Source organism: Galendromus occidentalis, unplaced genomic scaffold, assembly GCF_000255335.2.
Source record: "Galendromus occidentalis unplaced genomic scaffold, Mocc_1.1 scf7180000077460, whole genome shotgun sequence".
Lineage (NCBI taxonomy): Eukaryota > Metazoa > Arthropoda > Arachnida > Mesostigmata > Phytoseiidae > Galendromus > Galendromus occidentalis.
The window spans coordinates 439,060-458,658 of record NW_003805448.1 but is presented as its reverse complement, the minus strand read 5'-3'; the positions used below and the strand labels follow the sequence as shown (position 1 = coordinate 458,658).

The following is a 19,599-nucleotide window of genomic DNA, read 5'->3' as shown; positions in this document are numbered from 1 at the left end:
CACGATCCCTACATACTCTCTCTGATCTTTCGCCGAATGAGCTGATTTGGAGACGGAATGAAATCATCTCTCTGGTATCTACATCGGTCCAGTAGAACGGGCCAACTTGACAGTCGTGACAATTCTCCCGCGCCAAGGTCAGAGAAGCGTCGACATTGTGTCCATCGATTTTCGGGGTACATGATTCCGGATGACTGAATTTCACATCAGATGTCCCTCGAGAGTGGGCGTAGTTCCCTTTCAACGCTCCCGTATTCTTACCATCAGTCCGTTGTGAGAACGCACGACCATTTCACCGACAAGGAGCAGTTTATCTCTCGGAAGCATCGATCGTATCTCGAAGCGTCGTAGTAGGTTTGCGAGGATCACTTTCTCTTCTAGTTGAGCGAACTTCTGTCCTGCAAGGCAAGCGGTAGTCGGACTGCGTCTCCGGGACCGGGACTCGGAATGCCCTACCACTCATGAATACGGAAAAACGGTGCAACGCGGAAACAATGACTGACATCTCCGCCGGTCAATGCGTTCATCATCATCAGCTTGGACCCCTCTCCCTCCCCTATCCCGGACTGGGAAAATCCGCGTTTCTCAGCAAGTGACCTTCCTATCGCTAAGCCGTCGCATGCGCACTTCGGCTCGGACCCGTGCATCATCGGAGCGATCTACGTCAGATTGAACTGTACCCAATGCCATTGCGGATTATCTTTCCCACGAGCTCTCATTGGAATCGGACAGTTCTTCGGATAAAAAGCTCGTGGATCCGAGCGGCATTAGTGCGGACCACGGATAAACAACGTTAACATCGCAGGCTCTCTACGAACGAGTGCCTGAGCACGCTTTCATGATCATTATCTACCTTGCACGCTCGGTCGAGGCCGCCCATTTGCGTGCCGCAGTGCGCTAGCGCGGCCTCTCTCGTACTCGCCTCTCTACTGACTGAGTGAGTCACCGATTCCAGTCGCTCTTCCGGAGCCAGGGAACGAGGGCTCGGGATCGGGACCAGATGTGGGAAGGCTTTCCGCGACTCGCAAAACGGGTTGCGGTGCTCTTCTATCCCAACAATCGGGAAGCGATTGGGGAAAATTCGATAGCGCTTGGATACTCACCGATACAGTTTCTCGATCCGGCCGAGAAAGGGATGAAAGCGTACGGGTGGCGAGCGACGCTATTCTCAGGATGGAAGCGATCGGGATCGAACATCTCCGGATTGGGGAAATGTTTCTTATTGCGATGAATGTGGAAAATGTTCACCAAGCACGTTGTGCCCCGTGGTATGGTGTACTGTCCTGGAGAAGACGAGAGCTTTGAAGTAATCGCGGAACAGGCATCTGTAATCTCGAAGACAACAGGGGAAGGGAGCTCCCTTTTCTTGGCATCCGCTGTGGCAGCTCGGCGACGCGGTTCAGACGACACTCTCAGAGGTGGATTGGCAGACTCGGCTCCCTGGTAGTAGAGAGAGTCTATATGCTCACCTATGTGGATGTCCCGCTGCAGTTCCCGCGCAATGAACGGAACGGAAGGGAACAACCGTTGTGCTTCCTGTGATCAAACAACTCGTCAATGATTTGGACTGAGTCGTATCAATTAAAGCGGAGGCCGACACTCTCGAGCGCAATTTTTCCCATCAGGAATCGATACCCTGTCTTTTCCGCACCCTTTTGGAGTTGAATCGTTGACCATCTATACTCACTTTCAGACAGCATTCGAGATACTTTAGACGGCTCAAGTCATTAGATGTCGCGAATCGATGACGATCAAATCCGAAAACCGAGTCGAGCTCTTCGTGGATTTTTCTCTGCACGTCTAGGTCCTGGCCGATCAGATACAAACACCAAGATATGCCTGGAGGAAATTCCGTAGGAGGAGCCCATTGTATTCACCAGGGGGAAATATTTGTCTTCAGTGATTGAAGTTGTTATAGCCGCCGATTGATATCTGACCCATCGCCGTAGTATCGTGGCCTTCGAACATGAAGGTATCCACCTCCTCTTGGATGTCTAGGAGACTCAGTTCTCCGTTTTCTGAATGTCGAGCCAGCAAGAGGTCGAGGAATGCTCGTCGACGTTTGATTCCGATGACACAGTCATCGGCAGTTCGGGGTCCTTCAGTAACAAGGAACTCTCCTCGATGTTTTTTCCGCTCGTTGATGACCTACAAGAGAAGGCCTACTGTTGTTGAATTTTCCTCGGGGAGGACTTTCCACTCGTGCAACATCTGCTGCTTATTTTCCTTCGAAGGAATCCTGCGCTAAGGATTTCAGTACGAGCATCGCGCCGCATCGGATCTTGGAGATATTCCTTATGATCGTCATTATCTGTGAGTCTTCCATGAATTTTATCGTGGGGAACCTGATCGTCTGGAAAAATGCCGTGTGGTCACTTTAGGGAGTTCCGCGCGGCCACATACTTCCTCCGTGAAGGCGTGAAGGGTAGCTAGATCCTTCTGATATTTCCGGCCTTCTGGGGTCAAGGGATATATTGAAGACAGCCATTGCCACGGACGGATGCAGCGCTGAAATTTCGTGTCTCCTTGATCTCTGGGAATCATTCTCATCTACCACCTCGACTCCTCTTTGAGCTCTGGCTGATCGAGAATCAGCTCCTTGTGATCTCTCCCGGCCCAGGATAGGATTCGGGACTCACTTGGGAGAATGACGCGCCCAAGGAATAGACGGCTCGTACGTACGACGAATTCGAGTTCTCCTGAGCCTTAATCTCCACTCCCATTGCAGTCTCTGGAAGTGATGACAGTCAAAAATGAGGGTGTCATGCATATTCCGAACTCTAGAAGAACCAAATCTGATTCGGGAATAGTTTCTTCGACGGCTACCGACGCAGAGACCAGTCAAGGCAACCTGCTGAAAATCTGGCTAGGTACGTGAAAGTTATAGTTTCAGCGGACCATATTCGAGCCGCGGGGGAGCTCGCGGGCCTCACTACCTCTAATAGGCACATGATTTGCAATTCTCGAAGCCGAAATTCTTCGAATTCCTCAAGACCCCCATAAACTATGTATATTTCATGAGCGGAAGAGGGATAATTCACGGAGCTGTAAATTACTCGTCGCGTGTTTACGGGAGATCTCTCCGGAGTCGCCCAATTCGCGGCACCGAGTACAGCGCAGCTTACGGTTATTTCGAGACGTTCAGATATACGTCAGAGAATTCGGAAATACCTGTGAGCTTTCTCCGATAAAAGTTCGTATTTCGCTCCCCACAAACTGGAGTAATTGTTGCCTAAGCGAAACAATCTGTCGCAAGGATTTTCGAATCGATATACGCTCTAGTTTCAACGGACGTTTCGAGCGAGCGTATAGTCTTGGCGATTTTTTCTCCTCAGAAAACGCATCAGGCTCACCACAAATGATGTCCAGAGTGCACTTCGTCACCCGTTTGCTGATCTCGATTGGTTTGGCCCCGCAGTCTCTCGCCAGAAGGTCGGCCATCAACATCGATTGTTCATTGAATATGACCATGAAGTCCTCCAGGATCCGAAAGTGAAAAGCCGGCGTCAGTAACTTGCGGCGCGACCGCCACTTGGGTCCTGAGCTGAAAAGTAAGATTTAGAAGTGTACTATATAGGTTTTTGATTTTCGGTGGCGCGGCTGGGAGCCTCTGAGTCTCTCTCAGGTCCTTCTCCATCGGAGCGTGATCGGGAGTTCGGACCACGGATTGGCATCAATTACCCTCTCAAGGATCGCACCCATTCAGGGGTTAGCGAATGCTTATGGACTCCGATGAGCTGCATCGAATAATCGGGCATGCTTGTACGACTCATTCATGCGATATGCACGATTGAGGAGGGGCGATTCCGAGGAGGCTCGGCGTCGGGAACTTCCGCCCGAGGGTTAGAGGAGGATTCGCCAAACTCACGGACTTGTTCGCGGAGGCAAAGCATCGGGAACAAGCGAGAAAAATCGGGAAGACCTCTGTTGAATTGATCGTGAAGCCCTCTAATCGTGAAGCCTCTGAATGGGATCTTTATGCGCAAACTAGCCGCCAGCGTAATGCTTTGTTGCATCACGGATCGCGCAAAATTCACTAGACATCCGCAAATGGGGCCCGCCCTGATCAGACAGGCGTATGGAGCTCGTTGAACGAGATGCACCGATCAGCGAGCGTAAAGACTAGGAGCAGGTGAGAGAATTCGACGGAGCATTCGACAACAGGAGTTCCGAGGCTGCGCTCGGAGTACAATGGCAGACCGAAGAATATGGAATCTGCGGAATGCTCGAATGATTTCTCAGCCAGCACAATCGCATCGTTCACCCTGCCGAACTTTGGCGGTTTCGATGCATGTAGGTACTTAGTAGCTTACTTAGATCCCCGCTGATGATCCGAGTCTACGTGGAGGGGGAGCGAACAAAGGAATGTGCGTTGGCAAAAACTCCGACGCTCATTAAGGGAAGCGCGGAACATGAGAACGTCGTTACTCCCTGAAGTAATCTAATGGCGCTCGCATTTGGCTATTCCTCCTTACCCCGAATAGACTTAAATCTTGAGAATTCCCACGCCTTGCGCAATAAAAGATTACAGGTCAAGTCTCCGCCTACTCCGGGGGCTATAATGGGAACCTCCCTGCGCGCTCAAACGTGAATCTAAATCATTGAGCTTCGATTATTATCATCGATAACATGCGGCCCGCGCACGAGGCCCTTATGGAAGAACCTGCTCAGTGCGATTCCATTCTTCCGAGCAGAGCAACGTGACTCTCCGAAAAAGCTCCATGGGAGGAGGGAATTCTCAAATCGCCATTCTGTTTCTGCGTCGTAGGTCGGACAGTAAGCGGAACAACAGTCGAGAAGTGGGAAGCTGAGACGGGTCAACGCTCGAGAACTTCCTCTCTTTCAGTCGAACAGCTCCTTTCACCGAGGCGGAAGGAAGAGCCTTCAAAGTTCTGGAGGGCGTTCCTCGCACCGTCGAGCGAATTGCCGGACGACTCAGGAAGAAATTTCGCTGGAAATCATATTCCCGCACGATTCGGTGGTTCGTCCGCGGAAACTCGATTCTAGCACCGGAAAGCCTAGCGATACGACATCGGGAACAACACCACAATCTCTAACAATCCCAAACAACAGATCTATCGCTCTATCAATTTGGTGGATTAGAGCATTAGAGCAATCTACGACATTTGAGGAAAGGGGAGCGAGAATGTCAGCTCAACATGCGTCGCATCCGCCGACTCACAGAATCCTGAATCCAAAGCACAGCGTTCTCGAGGCTTCATCGATACATTGGGTACATGAAGCCAGGGGAAAATATCGATCTGGAATGGGGCGAGACTCCCGAATTCCTAGGAGCGACCAAAAAAATGGGCTCGAGCCGCCGATAATAGGCGTCGTCTTCGGTACTCTACACCAGGAGGTCTTGACCCGGTAGACGGGTGACGGAATACCTTGCTCGATAGCTGCGGAATGTCCAAAATCCACCGTTGGTCTTCTGGACCCACCTTGTGAGGAGACCGGTGCGCAACCAAGGCCGAAGCAAGTCGTAGAAGCAACCTTTCTCGATATTCGAACTATCCTTGAGTATCTGTTCCGCTGTCTCCGGGGCTGTCAGCACGACGATCGGGCGAAAAAGAAGATAGAAGCGATACAAACCGACATTCTCGTAAACGGTACTGAATCCCTGGATGCTGGTCATCATCACTGCGGGGATAGGAAAAAGATATGAGATACGGGCTCATCACACGAGGGCTCGGTGGAAGATGGGATTTCGGTGGAACGCCGTTCCCGCGGGCTATTCTGTGCTGTTCCGAGCTTCGAGCTGATCCCATCAATCTGCTCACAACCCGTTCGCCTATCGGTATTTCAACACCGAGCACTCGAGACCGTCGGTCACCTCAATTAGGAGTTGACGAACATTCATGAGCCACGAATTACCGGAAAATACTTTCTGTTGAACAAGCTCCACAACAGATTCCACCCTCGAAGTTCAATTGCTATCGAGCGGTATGAAAGGAAGAATTCGGAATGGCGATGTAAGACGGGAGGGCCCAAGCACCGTGGTTCAAGGTTTCGCCCCGCCGAGCCTCAATCGCTGGGATCGACCTGGTACCACAGCCATTCTGAGTCGCTGCGGACGTCCCACCAGATGAGATTGAAGAAATCTCGTCGAGCACCATGTGCGTCGCGGTCGGCTGGGATTAGATCATCTGAAATCGCAGAAGTATTGGACTCACTCACCGTTTCCCAAATTTTCATTCTCTCTGTGCATGGCTAGACAAGTCAACTCGAACCCGAGTGGCATCCATCTGCTCGGAGACCATCCGTGGGGTATACCGAGTCTCCTGTCGAAAAGCCACCGCTGCTGCATTTTGAAGACGATTATGGCGATGACGGAGACGGAGAGCGTCAGAATGACCGGTTGACAGAAGTCCTGAGTCCTCAGTTGAACGCCCAGAGTTATCAACTTGACGGACAACATCTGGAAGGAGGACATGACTGAGGATGAATTCCAGCCGGACTGAGAATAATCAGCAATCCAATGAGATTCGGATCGGTGGTATTGAGACATTCCCCTGCTTCCTTCTGCTTCCCCAAATTTCCAGACTTGGGGCCTCTCCCCGGGTTCGCACAAGCTGCGGAATGATTGTGGAAGGCAACAGCTGGCGTCCAATTGTATACCCTCTTCGATCACAATTCGGGATAGCTTACCGTAGCTTGGTGCGAGCGTTGCGCTAATCCGATAGCATTCCCTCGCGGAGGAACCGCTATGAGGAACCATTCGCGACTTCGAAGCGACGAACGGACCCGAGCACTGACCGCAGAGCTGACGCCATGTGATCAGGGCGACAACGTTCCGAGTGAACCTTGTCTAGCGAATCAGCAGAGCACCACAATCAAGTTCACAATCGGCCGCCCCGAATATTTCAACCCTTACCTAGCGTCGTGGTAGCGTGTTGGGGCAAGGGAATCTTCGACGAGCATCATTCATTGTCAGAGGATCGCCTCTTATCGAAACACCGTTAAGAGTTCGCGCCTACCGCTCATCCGGAGTCGGACAGAGACCTCGCTATCATGAGTGGCCCGGGATCCATGGTAGACCCCGCAGGACCGATGTGTCACATTCGGATTAGACATCTCGATGAGGAATCCTGATCGTAGACCTGAAGAGTTTCGGAGAGCCTCTTGACGAAAAATTCAAGGCTCCCCGCATCTCCATGGGAGGCCATCACATGAAGAGCTGAATGGCTCCTATGCTCTCGGATGAATCCTGACACCGTCTTGATTTAGGATAAAAGATTTCGGACCGGCAAGGAGCGGATTGTCCGCAAGACCGACCGCACTCTGCCAACTTTCAACGGAGCTCAACCGAAGTCCATCGGAGTCGTCGGATATTGAACAGGATATGCCTGAGTGAGCACATCTCCCCGCCACGAGTTGCAATGGTTTCCGGAGTGGTTCCTGCTCTTTCGCGCATCACACACTCCATCCGAATAGTCTCTAGCACCATCAAGTCTTCCCTCCGCGGCGGACGGTAGCGAAATCCACACGGTCGATGGAATATCCTGACCGCAGCTGAGACTCCGGGTTTAGCTGGCGGATACCGGATTGACCTGGAACCTGAACGTACTTGATATCCAGGCGTATGGCGAATCGGTCCTGTTCTCTCTCGCCGGTATGTCGGGGAGGCCTTAGTTCTCCTCTCCGCAAGCCTGGGGAAGTCATAGATACAACGGCTTCCCCACTCGAGTTCCCTGATGAAAATGCCAACTAAACCCATCGTGTTCAATTAGCTGACGTTGAAGAGGGATACTCAATCGTGGTTTTCTGAGACTCCGCATATTTTGTTTGAAGACTGCCCAATCCAGCTAAGCGCTGAAGTATTCAGATGGAATGAAGAAAGAGAGCAAAGTTCGCTGAATGGACCGACACGACAGTCCCATCATTGACCGGATGAGGCCTCCGACCACGAGGCTGAATCAAGAGTCACCCCCATCGACCTGATCGGTCTTCCGGGGGCCTGCCCAGCCTAAGCAGGAGAGAATCTCGTGGACGGGAAATGTGAACGGGAGGATTTCGAATGGGAGACAAAATATCGAGGACAAAGTCGTCGGCCCATTTTTAGGTGCTGCGCGTCGCCAAGGATCGCAGAGCGAGTCAGTCATTTGAACTTCATGGCGAGCTTGGAAATTCAATCATATAACCGCAACACCCAAGTTACAGAGTAGGGACAGTCTAATAAGATATATTTTTGTGGTCGGACTTAATAGCAGACGACTCTGGGGACACCAATAATCAAGTACGACAATCGCAGCTCCCATCTGGCCGAGGGTGTTGATCCGAGACAATGCTTATTTAGACAGTGCTTGATGGGCTCCCCCATTCAAGCACTCACCGATCGGGAATGATTCAGAAGAATAAAAATAAGCGATTCTTGCGCTTCGATCGCATGGTTACGGATGCAGTGAATGAGCTCATTGTTCATTACTGAGCATCGTTACCTCTTCCGCCGACTTCATCGGAGAAACGGTGTGATATTTCTGCGATTACGTCAACCGCAAGGTCCAATGATCTTCCGATTGTTCCCCTTTGAGTGGAAGTTTTTTGTCCCCTAACGCTGGGTTTTGTAGCCGCGAAGCTCAAGCTGCCCGGGTAATTCGCTGGAAAACGATTCGGGATCACGATCGTGCGTCGAAATGCAAATTCTATTCCTCTGACGGATCAATTTCTTCCGCAACTTCTTTGCATAGTTTCTCAGACTGTGTGATGCCCACCTCGGCGTCGCTCACAGCTCCACCAGGCTGCATCGTTTCCGAAGAACATTCCTGGAATAAAGCTCTGGACAAGGCTTTATTTTCCTTTCGATACGGGTAACACTGGACACAACTTTCAGCAGGACAGACATATGACGAAGAGAAACTCATTAGACTGTCTCAACATCTGCGAGTACATGACTCACTACTCACTACCGCACAAAACCCCAAATTGGAGAACGCTGTAGGTATAGAAATATCGTTTGCAAGCAGACTAGATGAATCGGGGGCGATATTTAGATCGAATTGCATGGAATCACAATCTGCTCGTGTTGTGGGTATTGTCGCTCTAATTGACGGCGGGCACTGAGATCATATTGGGTGTACACGGTAAGAAACGTAGATCGAACGAACACTAAGTTGACGTAGATAGACTTACGAATAACACTGACACTCACTTCCAAACAGGGAGCAGAGAATGGCACGCCATGAAGCATTCGCGTACGTGGCGACACTTTCATCCACCAGTAGCTGTTCACGCGTTCACACACAGAAGGCCGATCAGTCTGATCTCCTGGCACATCTCGTGATTCTGCGGATTTGCCCCGTTCCTCGCTCAGGTCGAACGCACGTCAAGGAATGTAATCCCTGCGCAGAAACTCAGACGACCGCGGGTCGCGCCTAATTTGTACGAGAGGGGCTCAGTATCCACCATGGTGTCGATGTTGGCGGTGTTGGTGATGGCCTTGATGATGGTGGTGGCCGCCGTTATGGTGATGTCCTCCGCGGTGGTGTCCTCCACCGTGGTGTCGATGCTGGCCGTGCTCCTTGTGGTGCTCGTGTCCTCGTCTTCCGTGTTCTCCGTGATGGTTCCTGTGGTGACCTCCTCCATGTCGGTGCGAATCGTCTCCGTGTCTATATCTACCATGGTGCTCGCGGTGATGTTGGCCGTGCCGGGCTCCCCCGCCGTGTCGATCGTGATGCCTATGATGGTCGTTGTATCTTCTCCTATGATCGCCATCGTGATGATCGTCGTAGTACTTGCTGTGATGCGACGAATCCTCTCTATGGTAGGTGTTTCTATGACCATGGTTTCTGTGACCTCTGTTCTTGTAGTGGTCATTGCCGTAATGACCCCCCTCCCGACCCCGAGCTCCGTGGTGGTGGGCGTATCGATGTCGTCCTCCCTCATGGCCGTGGTGATGATTGCCGCGATGATTGTTGTGGTACCGCTCTTCCCGGTGACCTCCGTGACGATTTCCGTGTCTACCGTAGCGATCGTGATGGTCTCTGTAGTCCCTGCCGCCATGACGATGATGTCCTCCATAACGGCCGTGGTGTCGATGCCCACCGTGGTATCGCCGATGGCCACGATGTCCGTGACCGCCGTATCGGCCCGAGCCATGATGCCCACCGCCATGGTATCGCGATTCTGCTACTAGGAGATCTTTTTGTGGTTTTTCGGTCTGCGCCGAGACTAGAGCGGCTGCCGGCGGAGTGGACTCCACGGGTGCTAAAGTTGATGAGGAAATGAGACCTTCTGATGTTTTCGGCTCTTCACAGTTCGCCGTCAGCACGCACAACTAGAAGAGAACGTTTAGCAACACGTCGCAACTTGCGGATATACGATAGAGCTCGGAAAAGATTGAGCTTCTTATTCTTCCTTCCGGAGATTTGAGCGGAGAAAAATTCGAAATCTACACCGGCTCCCATTTACGGTTCTGGAGTTGATGCGTACCAAGAGCAGCGCGAACCCATGGCGCACTAGCGGTGGCGGTGGTCCCATCGCCAACGTCTCGCTGTTGTTCGTGTGCTTCAGCGGGAGCGCTTCAGGGACTTATAAGCGGAAAGTTCGGACTTTTTTTCTTCGAACTTCTTTCCTTAGCGGTGCGCGCAATTGGTAACAGGCTGAGTCAACTTTCCACCGGCTCTCGCACATACACAAGGCGGCAAAAAGATTCGGTGACAAAATGTGCGAGTAAAACTTCTCACTCTACGCAATTGCTCGTCTAACAATAGTCTGTCACAGTCGAACGCAGAAATGTGATAACTCAACTGGATACTCCAATCTGACATTAGGCCCCGATTGCTCGGTCTTTCCGGTGGAATATCTGGAACCAGATTATTCTCTCGGTTTCGACTACCCGCTGTTCGCAGTCTTTATAGATAGTACCAATCCGAGCGATTGATGACTGGTGGAGAAGTGCGAAGGATGGAATTCTGAAGGCTCGATCGGCTCCGTTCCTTGCTTAATTACACGGCTGGGACTTTCTTTCGTCAATCAGCAAAGTGTCCGTCGGCTTAACAATGGATGAAGGACGAAGTCAGAAATCGGCTAAGCTCATCTAGAGCTTGCCCTCCGACCTCGTCCGCGAATGGGGCTGAGCGAGAAATTCGTTGGTAACACGCCCCTTGAGGCGAGTTTCCGCAAATGGGGAGGACCTCTCGCATTCTGACTGTCAGATTATGGGGTCGGCTGACGGGAGGATTGAACGATACGTCCCGCTCACGAGGCAGTGACGAGGAATTCAACGCTGATTTGCGTTTCATGTGATTGCTCGATTTCCCGCCACTGCAGCTCCGAGATCGATGGCTCGTTGTCGATATCGGTTTGGCTCGCGGCTGATCATGTTCCGTGACCCGGATTCACTGGCGACACCTCATCGCCATCACGGGTGACGGGCCATCATGTTGTGAGAAACCAGAGCTCTTCGTCTATTGCGTCGTAGCTATGTATAAATGTGATAAAACGGCTGCGCATCCATAAGATCTCGACGGTTGGGAGTCGCCGAAAACGTGACTCCTCAGAAGGAAGCTCCCCATCGGATTGCCTAGCAGAGGAGGCTCCGGTACGGATTCGAGGTAACTCCGCTTGCACAGAGCGACTAGATTGTATAGAGAGGGCTCCGGAGGCGTTCTCTGGGGGTGCCCGCGTATCAGAGGGGGAGCGGTACATTCTACAACGTCCAAATAGCTTGAAATGTAGAATCTTGATTTTTGACGAGTGCGCAACTTGCGAGCTGTCAGCTCATGCTACATCGGTAATACAGAAGTGACTGCTTTCCATCGGAGCTCCCGCGATTCCATTCGAGCAGTAAACTGAGAGATCTGCGACTTGATGCCGGATAGAGACGTCATCGGTCTGGGGAAGATGAACACGGTGTAATCCGTCTGATGGGCTCATAAGGCCAAATAAGCGGCTTGGCCGATTAGACGAGTCCAGATAACATGGACACGTTACAATCGAGAACGAGGGGAAAAAAACAATAAAGCGGGTTGACCAAATATTCGGAAGGCCGATTGAGCGGGCTTCCCTGCTCTACGATTATTCGATTCCGGTTTTCCGACCGATGAGGACCTCCATACATATCCGCTCTCCGATTCGGAGTCGCGGTCGCGATCACTTGAGACGGGACTCTTCACTGATGAAGTTTAATCTGAAATTCGAAACTCCAGACCGCATTCTTCAATCACGATCCGGCTCTTGCGCGCAATATCTCCTGCCTCCTGCATTTCAGCGAATAGACGGGGCGAGTCTCCGATCTTCCTTTGGGTACCGCTCTCAAGGCGTGCGACTTAGAAATCCGAGCAAAGGAGGAGAGTAGAACAATAGTGGGAGCGCCCTTCCATCGATCAGGACCACACATACTACTACGTACTACTTGAGATCGCAACCAAGAACAGAACCTGAGGCGGTCCTCAAGCCAATAAACGGGTCCGGGGATTTCGTTTGAGGAAACGTTGATGTCTAACACACACTAAGAGATGTTCATCTCAAAAGAGTGTTCTCCTGTAGTTCAAGAAAACACAGATAAGCATCTGCTAATCTACGCATACTCCTCCGCGAACCCATCCGGTCGGCCGCGTTTTCTGATCTTTTGGGGATCTTTTTCATCCTTCCGGAGGTTTCCCTCATTTCGATGATATCGACAAGCTCATGAAAGCGGGCACTCCATTTCGAATTCGTGAATATCATTTAGATATAGGTGCCGCGAAGTTGAATATCCAATAGAAGGTCCTCACCACACTCCATGGAGAGCTGCGCGGGGGACTTCGTGAGAACGAGCTCCCAAAAAGACTCGCACGAGGGATGCGAGCGGCCGCGGGGATCGAAAATCAACCTCAATCAGATGCTCCGAAAATAGGAGCTCGACATGGGTTTCTGGAGTATGAGGCGGCTAGACGCGTCTAAAGCCCTCTCTGAATAGCTTCCAGGGTCTCGTCAATTGAATGGAGGTCGTTCAGGCCCGAAGGAATTGAGCTCGAAGACTGCGCGAGCATTGGTGATTCCATACGATGGATATTAATGAGCCATTATCGAGTATCTTTTCGATGTATTTCCGGAGGCAGCAGACTAGACGAACGCGACATGGTAACGACGAAATCACGAACACGATGGAGAGACTTACAAGAGGAAAACTATGTACATGGGAAGGGAAATATACAGGTAATCTAAGACACGAGCGTCCATCAGGAAACATATCACAGCAAAACACTCATACAAGCGCGACGGAACTTGCACACGGATTAATCATGAATCATGATCATGAGCGAGCGCTGATCTCACGAAACTGTCGCACACGAAATGGCATTGTTTTCTTTTTTGCGTCCGTGGAAGTCCTGTTGTGGGATTGTGCAACACTCACGTCGTTCGAATGTCGGAACGGTTGAACAGATCTTTGGAACACCGGAGATACAGTTTTTACCTCAAGGAAAAATCACAGAATAGCAGAAGCAGCTTGAAAATCACCCTTGGACCGTATACCTCTGGTCGCAGAACTTCCGCGGGAAACTCCGAGCCCAGAACTCGATCGAGAGCTCTATCAATACCCTCCATGCTGACCATGCTGATGGTGTTTGTGGTGGCCTTGATGATGGTGGTGACCCCCACTGTGGTGCTCACCCCCTTTGTGGTGATTTCCTCCGTGATGTCTGTGCTGGCCATGCTCTTTGTGGTGTTCGTGTCCACTTCTTCCGTGTTCACCATGATGGTTTCTGTGATGACCCCCACCATGCCGATGGGAATCGTCTCCGTGTCGGTACTTTCCATGATGCTCGCGGTGATGCGCGCCATGTCTTTGACCCCCTCCATGACGATCGTGATGGCGATGATGGTCATGATATCTCCTCCTATGATCTCCGTCGTGGTGGTCATCATAGTAGCTGGTATGATGTGCTGAGTCTTCTTTGTGGTAGACGTTCTTGTGTCCGTGATTCCGGTGTCCTCTGTTCTTGTAGTGGTTGTGGCCCGAATGCCCTCCTTCCTTGCCTCTTTCGCCATGATGGTGCGCGTAGCGATGACGTCCTCCTTGGTGGCCGTGATGATGGTTCCCCCTATGATTATTGTGGTAACGCTCGTGTCTGTGGCCACCGTGCCTGTTCCCGTGCCTTCCGTAGCGATCATGGTGATCTCGATAATCGCGACCATGGTGCCTGTGGTGGCCGCCGTACCTGCCATGGTGGCGATGACCACCGTGTCGGGAATGGTGCTCTCTTTCGCCGTGACCCCCGTATTTCCCGTGACCGTGATGCCCTCCACCATAGCCGTGCTGAGATTCGGCAAGTTGAAGATCTCCAACGTTTTGAGGGATCTTCGTCGGCGTCACGGTGATCAGTGACACCTTCAGAGCTTCCAACGGGTCCAAAGTGACCGGTGAAACTTCGTCAGCATCTGTGTGTATTACACAAAGGGATACAACGCATAAGACCTGCAATGAATGGCACGACGCTGAATGATTGTCAAACATACAAGACCAGGAGAACTCGAAGAGGAGCCTCCGGGATCACGCGTACTCCGTGCATAAGTCATCGGGGGGTTGGAGTCAGAACCTGGGAAATCGAAAGTCATACCAGAAGCCGCGGCTTGAAGCCCCGCGCTAGCGGTCCCATGATCGCTCGCCGTATGCAGTGTCTGCCCCGGCGAGCCTGCTTTTATAAGGGCTGAGACCGTGAAAGCTTTCCATGTTTTCGAACCGGCTGCCGGAACAAAAAACTCAGACGCTAACGGTAATGACGTCACACTCAGAGACAAAATCTGTGACCGAGACAAGCCCGGTGCCTGCGAGCTATTGGAGGAGTTTTTTGACTCGATTGAGTCACAAGTCATGATCTCTGGGCCGGATGTATGACGTAAGCGGTCGCGGTCTATTTCACCTCGCAGAAGAGTTAGAAGATCTCTTTTCCGACCTCGTTCAACACCGAAAGTCGAGCGGACCGCATCAGACGTTATATCGTACGGTCGACCATGTTTGACGCTAGACTTCAGAGGGGAGTATAGATTATATACATATAAATAAATGAGAGAAATACTTCGGCAATGGAGCGAAACGAGGATTCTTCTCACCATGAGGAGAATCCTCCGACGAGTATGTCGATTGAATTCGAAATATTTAAAGTAAGCATCAAGAGCGTATTTTTTAAGCGGTATGTATTGTAAACCTTCTGACCATAAATAGACTTATCCACGCATTGAATCACGAATCAATAGCGATGGCGATATAAACGAAGATGAACAGGAATGGGTAAGCGAAATTGATTCATAATATGAGAACTCTTATAATCGATAGTCGACTTCAACCTCAGCATGGTGACGCTCTCCTGAGAAATTCGCCTCCTCGCGATCCGCCTGATCGCAAATCGCGTTGACTTTGGCATTGAATTCTGCAGGCTTCTCCATATGTATATTGTGGCCACTTTCCTTAATAATCTGAAAAATTTTCAGCGAACAGTAAGGTCCGACGTCTCCTGATGTGAGGTCCAGACATAGATTCTATACTGTTCTCGGACTCGAAGGAATAGCATCGGAGCACAGAACAGACCTGTATATCCACATAGGATCCCTTCCGCTCATCCCTTATCTTGAATGCGGGCTTCTTGGTGATAAAAGTCAGAGAGCCGTATATGAAAGAAATCGGAACCTAGGGGAACATCCAAGAGAACTGAGTTTTAGGTCTCGCTACCGGTAATACGCCTCGGGAAGGGCCGCGATTTCTCCTTTCTCGAGAATAGGTCCCTCAACCTACTTGAGGGTCGAGATTGGACAGTCGGTAAACCATCGGATATTTAGTCCAGCCGAAGTGTACGCTGAGATTCTTGAAGAGAGCCTCGCCCCTGGAAATGTTCTCCAGCGTTGTGATTGAGGGATTCGCACGAGATCACAAGAATAGCGCGCAGTCTACAGGGAGATGATTGATAGGTCCCAAGTGTATTCTCCGAACGACTCACGATGGTTTTCGGGCATTGCAGTGGTAGATGTAATTCGGAACAACGGTCCGATCACTGACCACGTCCTTGAAATACTGCTCAGCACCTGACGCCAGAGATATTTCCATGACTTTCGGGCCTGTACGAAAGGAGCGGGATCGATTTAGTCAAGCGAAAGAAATGAAACCCAAGAAATCCACGAGCCAAGCGCGACCAAACAAGTGATAATCGAGCAGTCGACACGCGTTCGAGCTCCACCGGAAATTCTTACCAAGAGGTCCGAGCATTCTAACGCTGGCGAGAACATTCATGTGGTTCAGGGTGGACTGAACGATTTTGCCCCAAGACGGCATCCGCTTGCCCAGGGGCCGATCCGGATTGAACTCTGGAAGCCCCCATGGATCTTCAAGGATCAAGTGAGCGACACGTGTCGGGTGCTTGATGGCATACGAAGAGGCCAAGAATCCCCCGAGAGAGTGCCCCGTCAAGACAAACCGTTCCAGGCCGATGTGCCGCCGCCATTCCTCGATTGCTGAAAGAATTCTCAACTGACAGTCTCAGAGCCGAATAAATTGCTCGATCATTATAAGTGATACCGCTGCGATCCTCAATATGGGGCTACGTTCTGTATGGATAAGTGTTCAAGTGAGCTTACAGAATACCATCTGCATTTCCGCGAGCCAAGCGTCGGCGCTGAGATCCGGTCGACTACTCCGACCAAAACCAAGAAGATCTATGGCATATACGTCCCGCGTTTTGGATAATTCCGGTAAGTTCAGGATCCACATCGGTGCTCCGCAACCCAGTCCGTGCAAGAGAACGAGGGGCAAACGTTTCGCAGTCTTGTCGTCACTCAACATTCTCATAGTGTATATCCGACAAGTATCGGAACTGTTCCCCATCCGCCCAATGTCCACGTACCACGAGGCGTAAGGCTTATCGATATCTGAGGGATAAGTTCTTCATACTATAGATTGACGGAACCAGGGAACAGCGGTGGTTTTCGAGGACGTCGACGAATCTCGCGGGAGCTGACTCACACGACATCAGGCGATCTTCGGCTTCGGCTAGATGCTTCCGTGAGGATGGGATCCAGTGCACTCTCTTCATTATTGGGAACAAGATGACATCGAATAGGAATTCGAGAAAGTTTCTGACCGTGCGTACAAGCCATTGTTCTGTTTGTTGAACTCTGCAGACAAGAATGATCTGGATTTCGGGGAGGGCGCGCGGGAAATCCGGATCGCTCGTGTCTTGGGCTCGGAGCATCCCCGAAAACACACTCGCAATAGGACTTTGAGTGAATATAGATGTGGTATCAAGCTGCACATCCATCAATGAGCTGCTGAGGCCACAGAAAGGCGATGGTGGAGTAGATTCCCGTTTATCCATGAGGAGCCATGTTTACCTTTTCTGTTCCCTCCATGAGATTTGAACTTTATCGAGGAACGTCGACATCCTATTGAGTGAGACAGCACCTCTCTACTCCGCGTAAGTTCCGGGACTAATCTTCGGGAGGCCAGAGACGAGCGACCGAACGATTTGGGAACTGGGGCGTCCTTCTGTGATGAACTCGGTATCTCGATCCGCCGCTTTGAGGTGGACTTTGCTCTGCGAATATACGGGCAAGTTCCACGACAATAACCTCGGAATCGGTTGGATTTTGCATGATACGACGGCATGTGACGATGTGGCCTCAAGGCGTTCGAGAGTAAAGGTTCTGGCGTGAATTGGAGGCTCGAGTCCCGTCGTGTCAGGCGCATCCCGGTTCGGAAGAATTGACATCGAAGACAGACGACTCGGGTCAGTTACAGGGAGAGGTGGAAGTCGTTGCGGAATACTACCTTGGCAGGCGGTGGGGGACACGGCGTCAGCAGAGGATGAGGCTAATCACGCAATGTGATCGGAAAAAAGTCCTCGCTCCCACCTGCGCCTGGGATTCCAGCAACTTCAGAAGTGGCGCAGTCATTCGACAACTCATACAAGATGAATGCAACCCGGCTTTCTCATCAACGAGAATCCTCGATCATGGACGTATTGTCATCAGCTCTCCACGAGACAGCTGTTATCGTCAGCGAGTCTGCTAGAGGTTTGAGAGAGGGAAATGAAATGATCCATCTCTACGGTTCGTGATTCGTGACCGCGATCTAAACGACGATATCGAGATGTTGATTACGACAAAGCGATTCGAAAGTGCTACTCCGGTATCGACGGAGTTCATAATATCTATACCGGAAGGAATCCAAGACCTTGCCTATGAATATATTTCAAATGCGCTTCAAGCGATTCTATGTTTGAAACCACGAACAAAGGTAGCTCATCCCGGTTTCTCGATCTGCTCCAATTCTCATATCAGCCTTCGATCAGAGACATCGAAGAGCGTGAGGGTTTTCAAAAACGAGGATTTATTCATGGATATTTCGTTGTTTTCGCGGAGTCATTGCGCGAGGAATCTATTCTTCGTCCTCGTATTCCGGCTCTTCGGGCTTTTTCGTCGTCGTTGTCACTCTTTTGCGCACTTCGGGAACAGGTCTAGCAGTTGGATTTCTGGAGACGACGCGAGCCTCAGGAATGGCTCCGGCTTCGATTTCTGAGGCTTCCTTCACAGGCGCAACTTTCTTGACGCTTTCATAGTATTTTTCACTGAAGAAATATCAATTTTTCAAACAAATTCCCCGCGTAAAATGTCTGATGAGGAATCATTCATTTTGAGCTTACTCACCATCCCTTGACATCCTTGTAGTAATCACATTTGCCGATCTCTGGGTTGAATACCTCGGGCTTGTCGCAGCTCAATACACGAGGAACTTGTTTGTAGTCTTCGAAAGCGGATGGAACGCAAACGATTTGTTTGGCACAATCGGAGGGATGAGGGAAAGCTCTGTTCGTTCCAGGCGAGTCGTAGGTGGACGGATCCGGGCATTCGAAGTCCAAGTATTCTGCGCGCGAGGTCCCCGCGTGAGATCAAATACGAAGTACACAGCTTCTCCTTTCATACCTAGATGGGGTGTTTCGTAACTATTGACTTACTTTCAACATCGCAATCTTCCACAAGGTCGGGCCAATCGCACATTCCTTTCTCCTGATTGTATGCCAGACCCAGGCTGCAGTGGTTCTCTGTCGGTTGCCCGTGAGGGCAGAGATAATACTCTCCACAATCATCCGGATTCTTCTTCTTTATGGCTTTCTTGCATTGTTGTGCCAAAACTGAACGAAAGCGTCAGATGAGGTTTCGCTTATTTCGAGGCACTCCAGAACTTGATGATATCCACGGCATCTCGCCAGACAGAAATCCGAGCGCACGCGAATAAACTCACCGATCGCCACCATAGCGAGCAATATGAATGATCTCGTCCACATGTTGAAAAGTATCGGACGAAAGCTGTTCGACCACAGGATACAGCGACAGCGAAACGCGTTGTCCCCGGTTGGCAGCGACTCGACGAAGTAACTGGCGGACGAGCGATTGACTCATTTCGTGTCGTGGCTTCCGCTTGCCGCTGCGTCTCTGGCAGAAAGAAAAAATCAGTTTTCGAAGACGCCTTGTGCAACCGCCGTGCCGTTCTTCGGACGGCGCAGCTGGTGCTGAACCCTGCCCGAGAATGACCGGTAGCTGGGGAAAGCGATCCAGGAATGATACACCATGCATTCATTCAGGTGTTCTATACACTTGCGCTGGTCGAGTGCTTTAGAGTCAACTTTC

The 19,599-nt window shown here is 51.0% G+C and overlaps 4 protein-coding genes across 4 annotated transcripts; all 4 read right to left on the bottom strand.

The window, feature by feature from the left end:
* Positions 1–240: 240 nt before the first annotated feature.
* LOC100902596 (cytochrome P450 4C1-like) lies at positions 241–5,641 on the bottom strand. The gene is made up of 9 exons (XM_029111682.1): positions 5,445–5,641; positions 3,354–3,544; positions 2,640–2,731; positions 2,404–2,508; positions 1,938–2,148; positions 1,688–1,839; positions 1,470–1,536; positions 1,104–1,283; positions 241–398 (listed from the first exon to the last, which is right to left on the bottom strand). Exons 1-9 carry the CDS (start codon positions 5,639–5,641, stop codon positions 241–243), a joined length of 1,353 nt encoding a protein of 450 aa, XP_028967515.1.
* A 3,668-nt stretch (positions 5,642–9,309) lies between these two features.
* On the bottom strand, positions 9,310–10,113 carry LOC114828264 (uncharacterized). The gene has a single exon (XM_029111693.1). It carries the CDS (start codon positions 10,111–10,113, stop codon positions 9,310–9,312), a length of 804 nt encoding a protein of 267 aa, XP_028967526.1.
* A 5,037-nt stretch (positions 10,114–15,150) lies between these two features.
* On the bottom strand, positions 15,151–17,938 carry LOC100907283 (1-acylglycerol-3-phosphate O-acyltransferase ABHD5). Its single transcript, XM_003744104.1, has 9 exons — positions 17,741–17,938; positions 17,305–17,507; positions 16,937–17,088; positions 16,552–16,842; positions 16,168–16,428; positions 15,918–16,035; positions 15,716–15,803; positions 15,512–15,610; positions 15,151–15,399 (listed from the first exon to the last, which is right to left on the bottom strand). The coding sequence occupies exons 2-9, from the start codon at positions 17,352–17,354 to the stop codon at positions 15,247–15,249; spliced, it is 1,212 nt and encodes a 403-aa protein (XP_003744152.1). The 5' UTR covers positions 17,355–17,507; positions 17,741–17,938; the 3' UTR covers positions 15,151–15,246.
* Positions 17,939–18,349: 411 nt separating this feature from the next.
* Positions 18,350–19,340, bottom strand: LOC100902456 (protein obstructor-E). Its single transcript, XM_003744156.1, has 4 exons — positions 19,214–19,340; positions 18,927–19,103; positions 18,619–18,835; positions 18,350–18,539 (listed from the first exon to the last, which is right to left on the bottom strand). The coding sequence occupies exons 1-4, from the start codon at positions 19,254–19,256 to the stop codon at positions 18,350–18,352; spliced, it is 627 nt and encodes a 208-aa protein (XP_003744204.1). The 5' UTR covers positions 19,257–19,340.
* Positions 19,341–19,599: the final 259 nt, after the last annotated feature.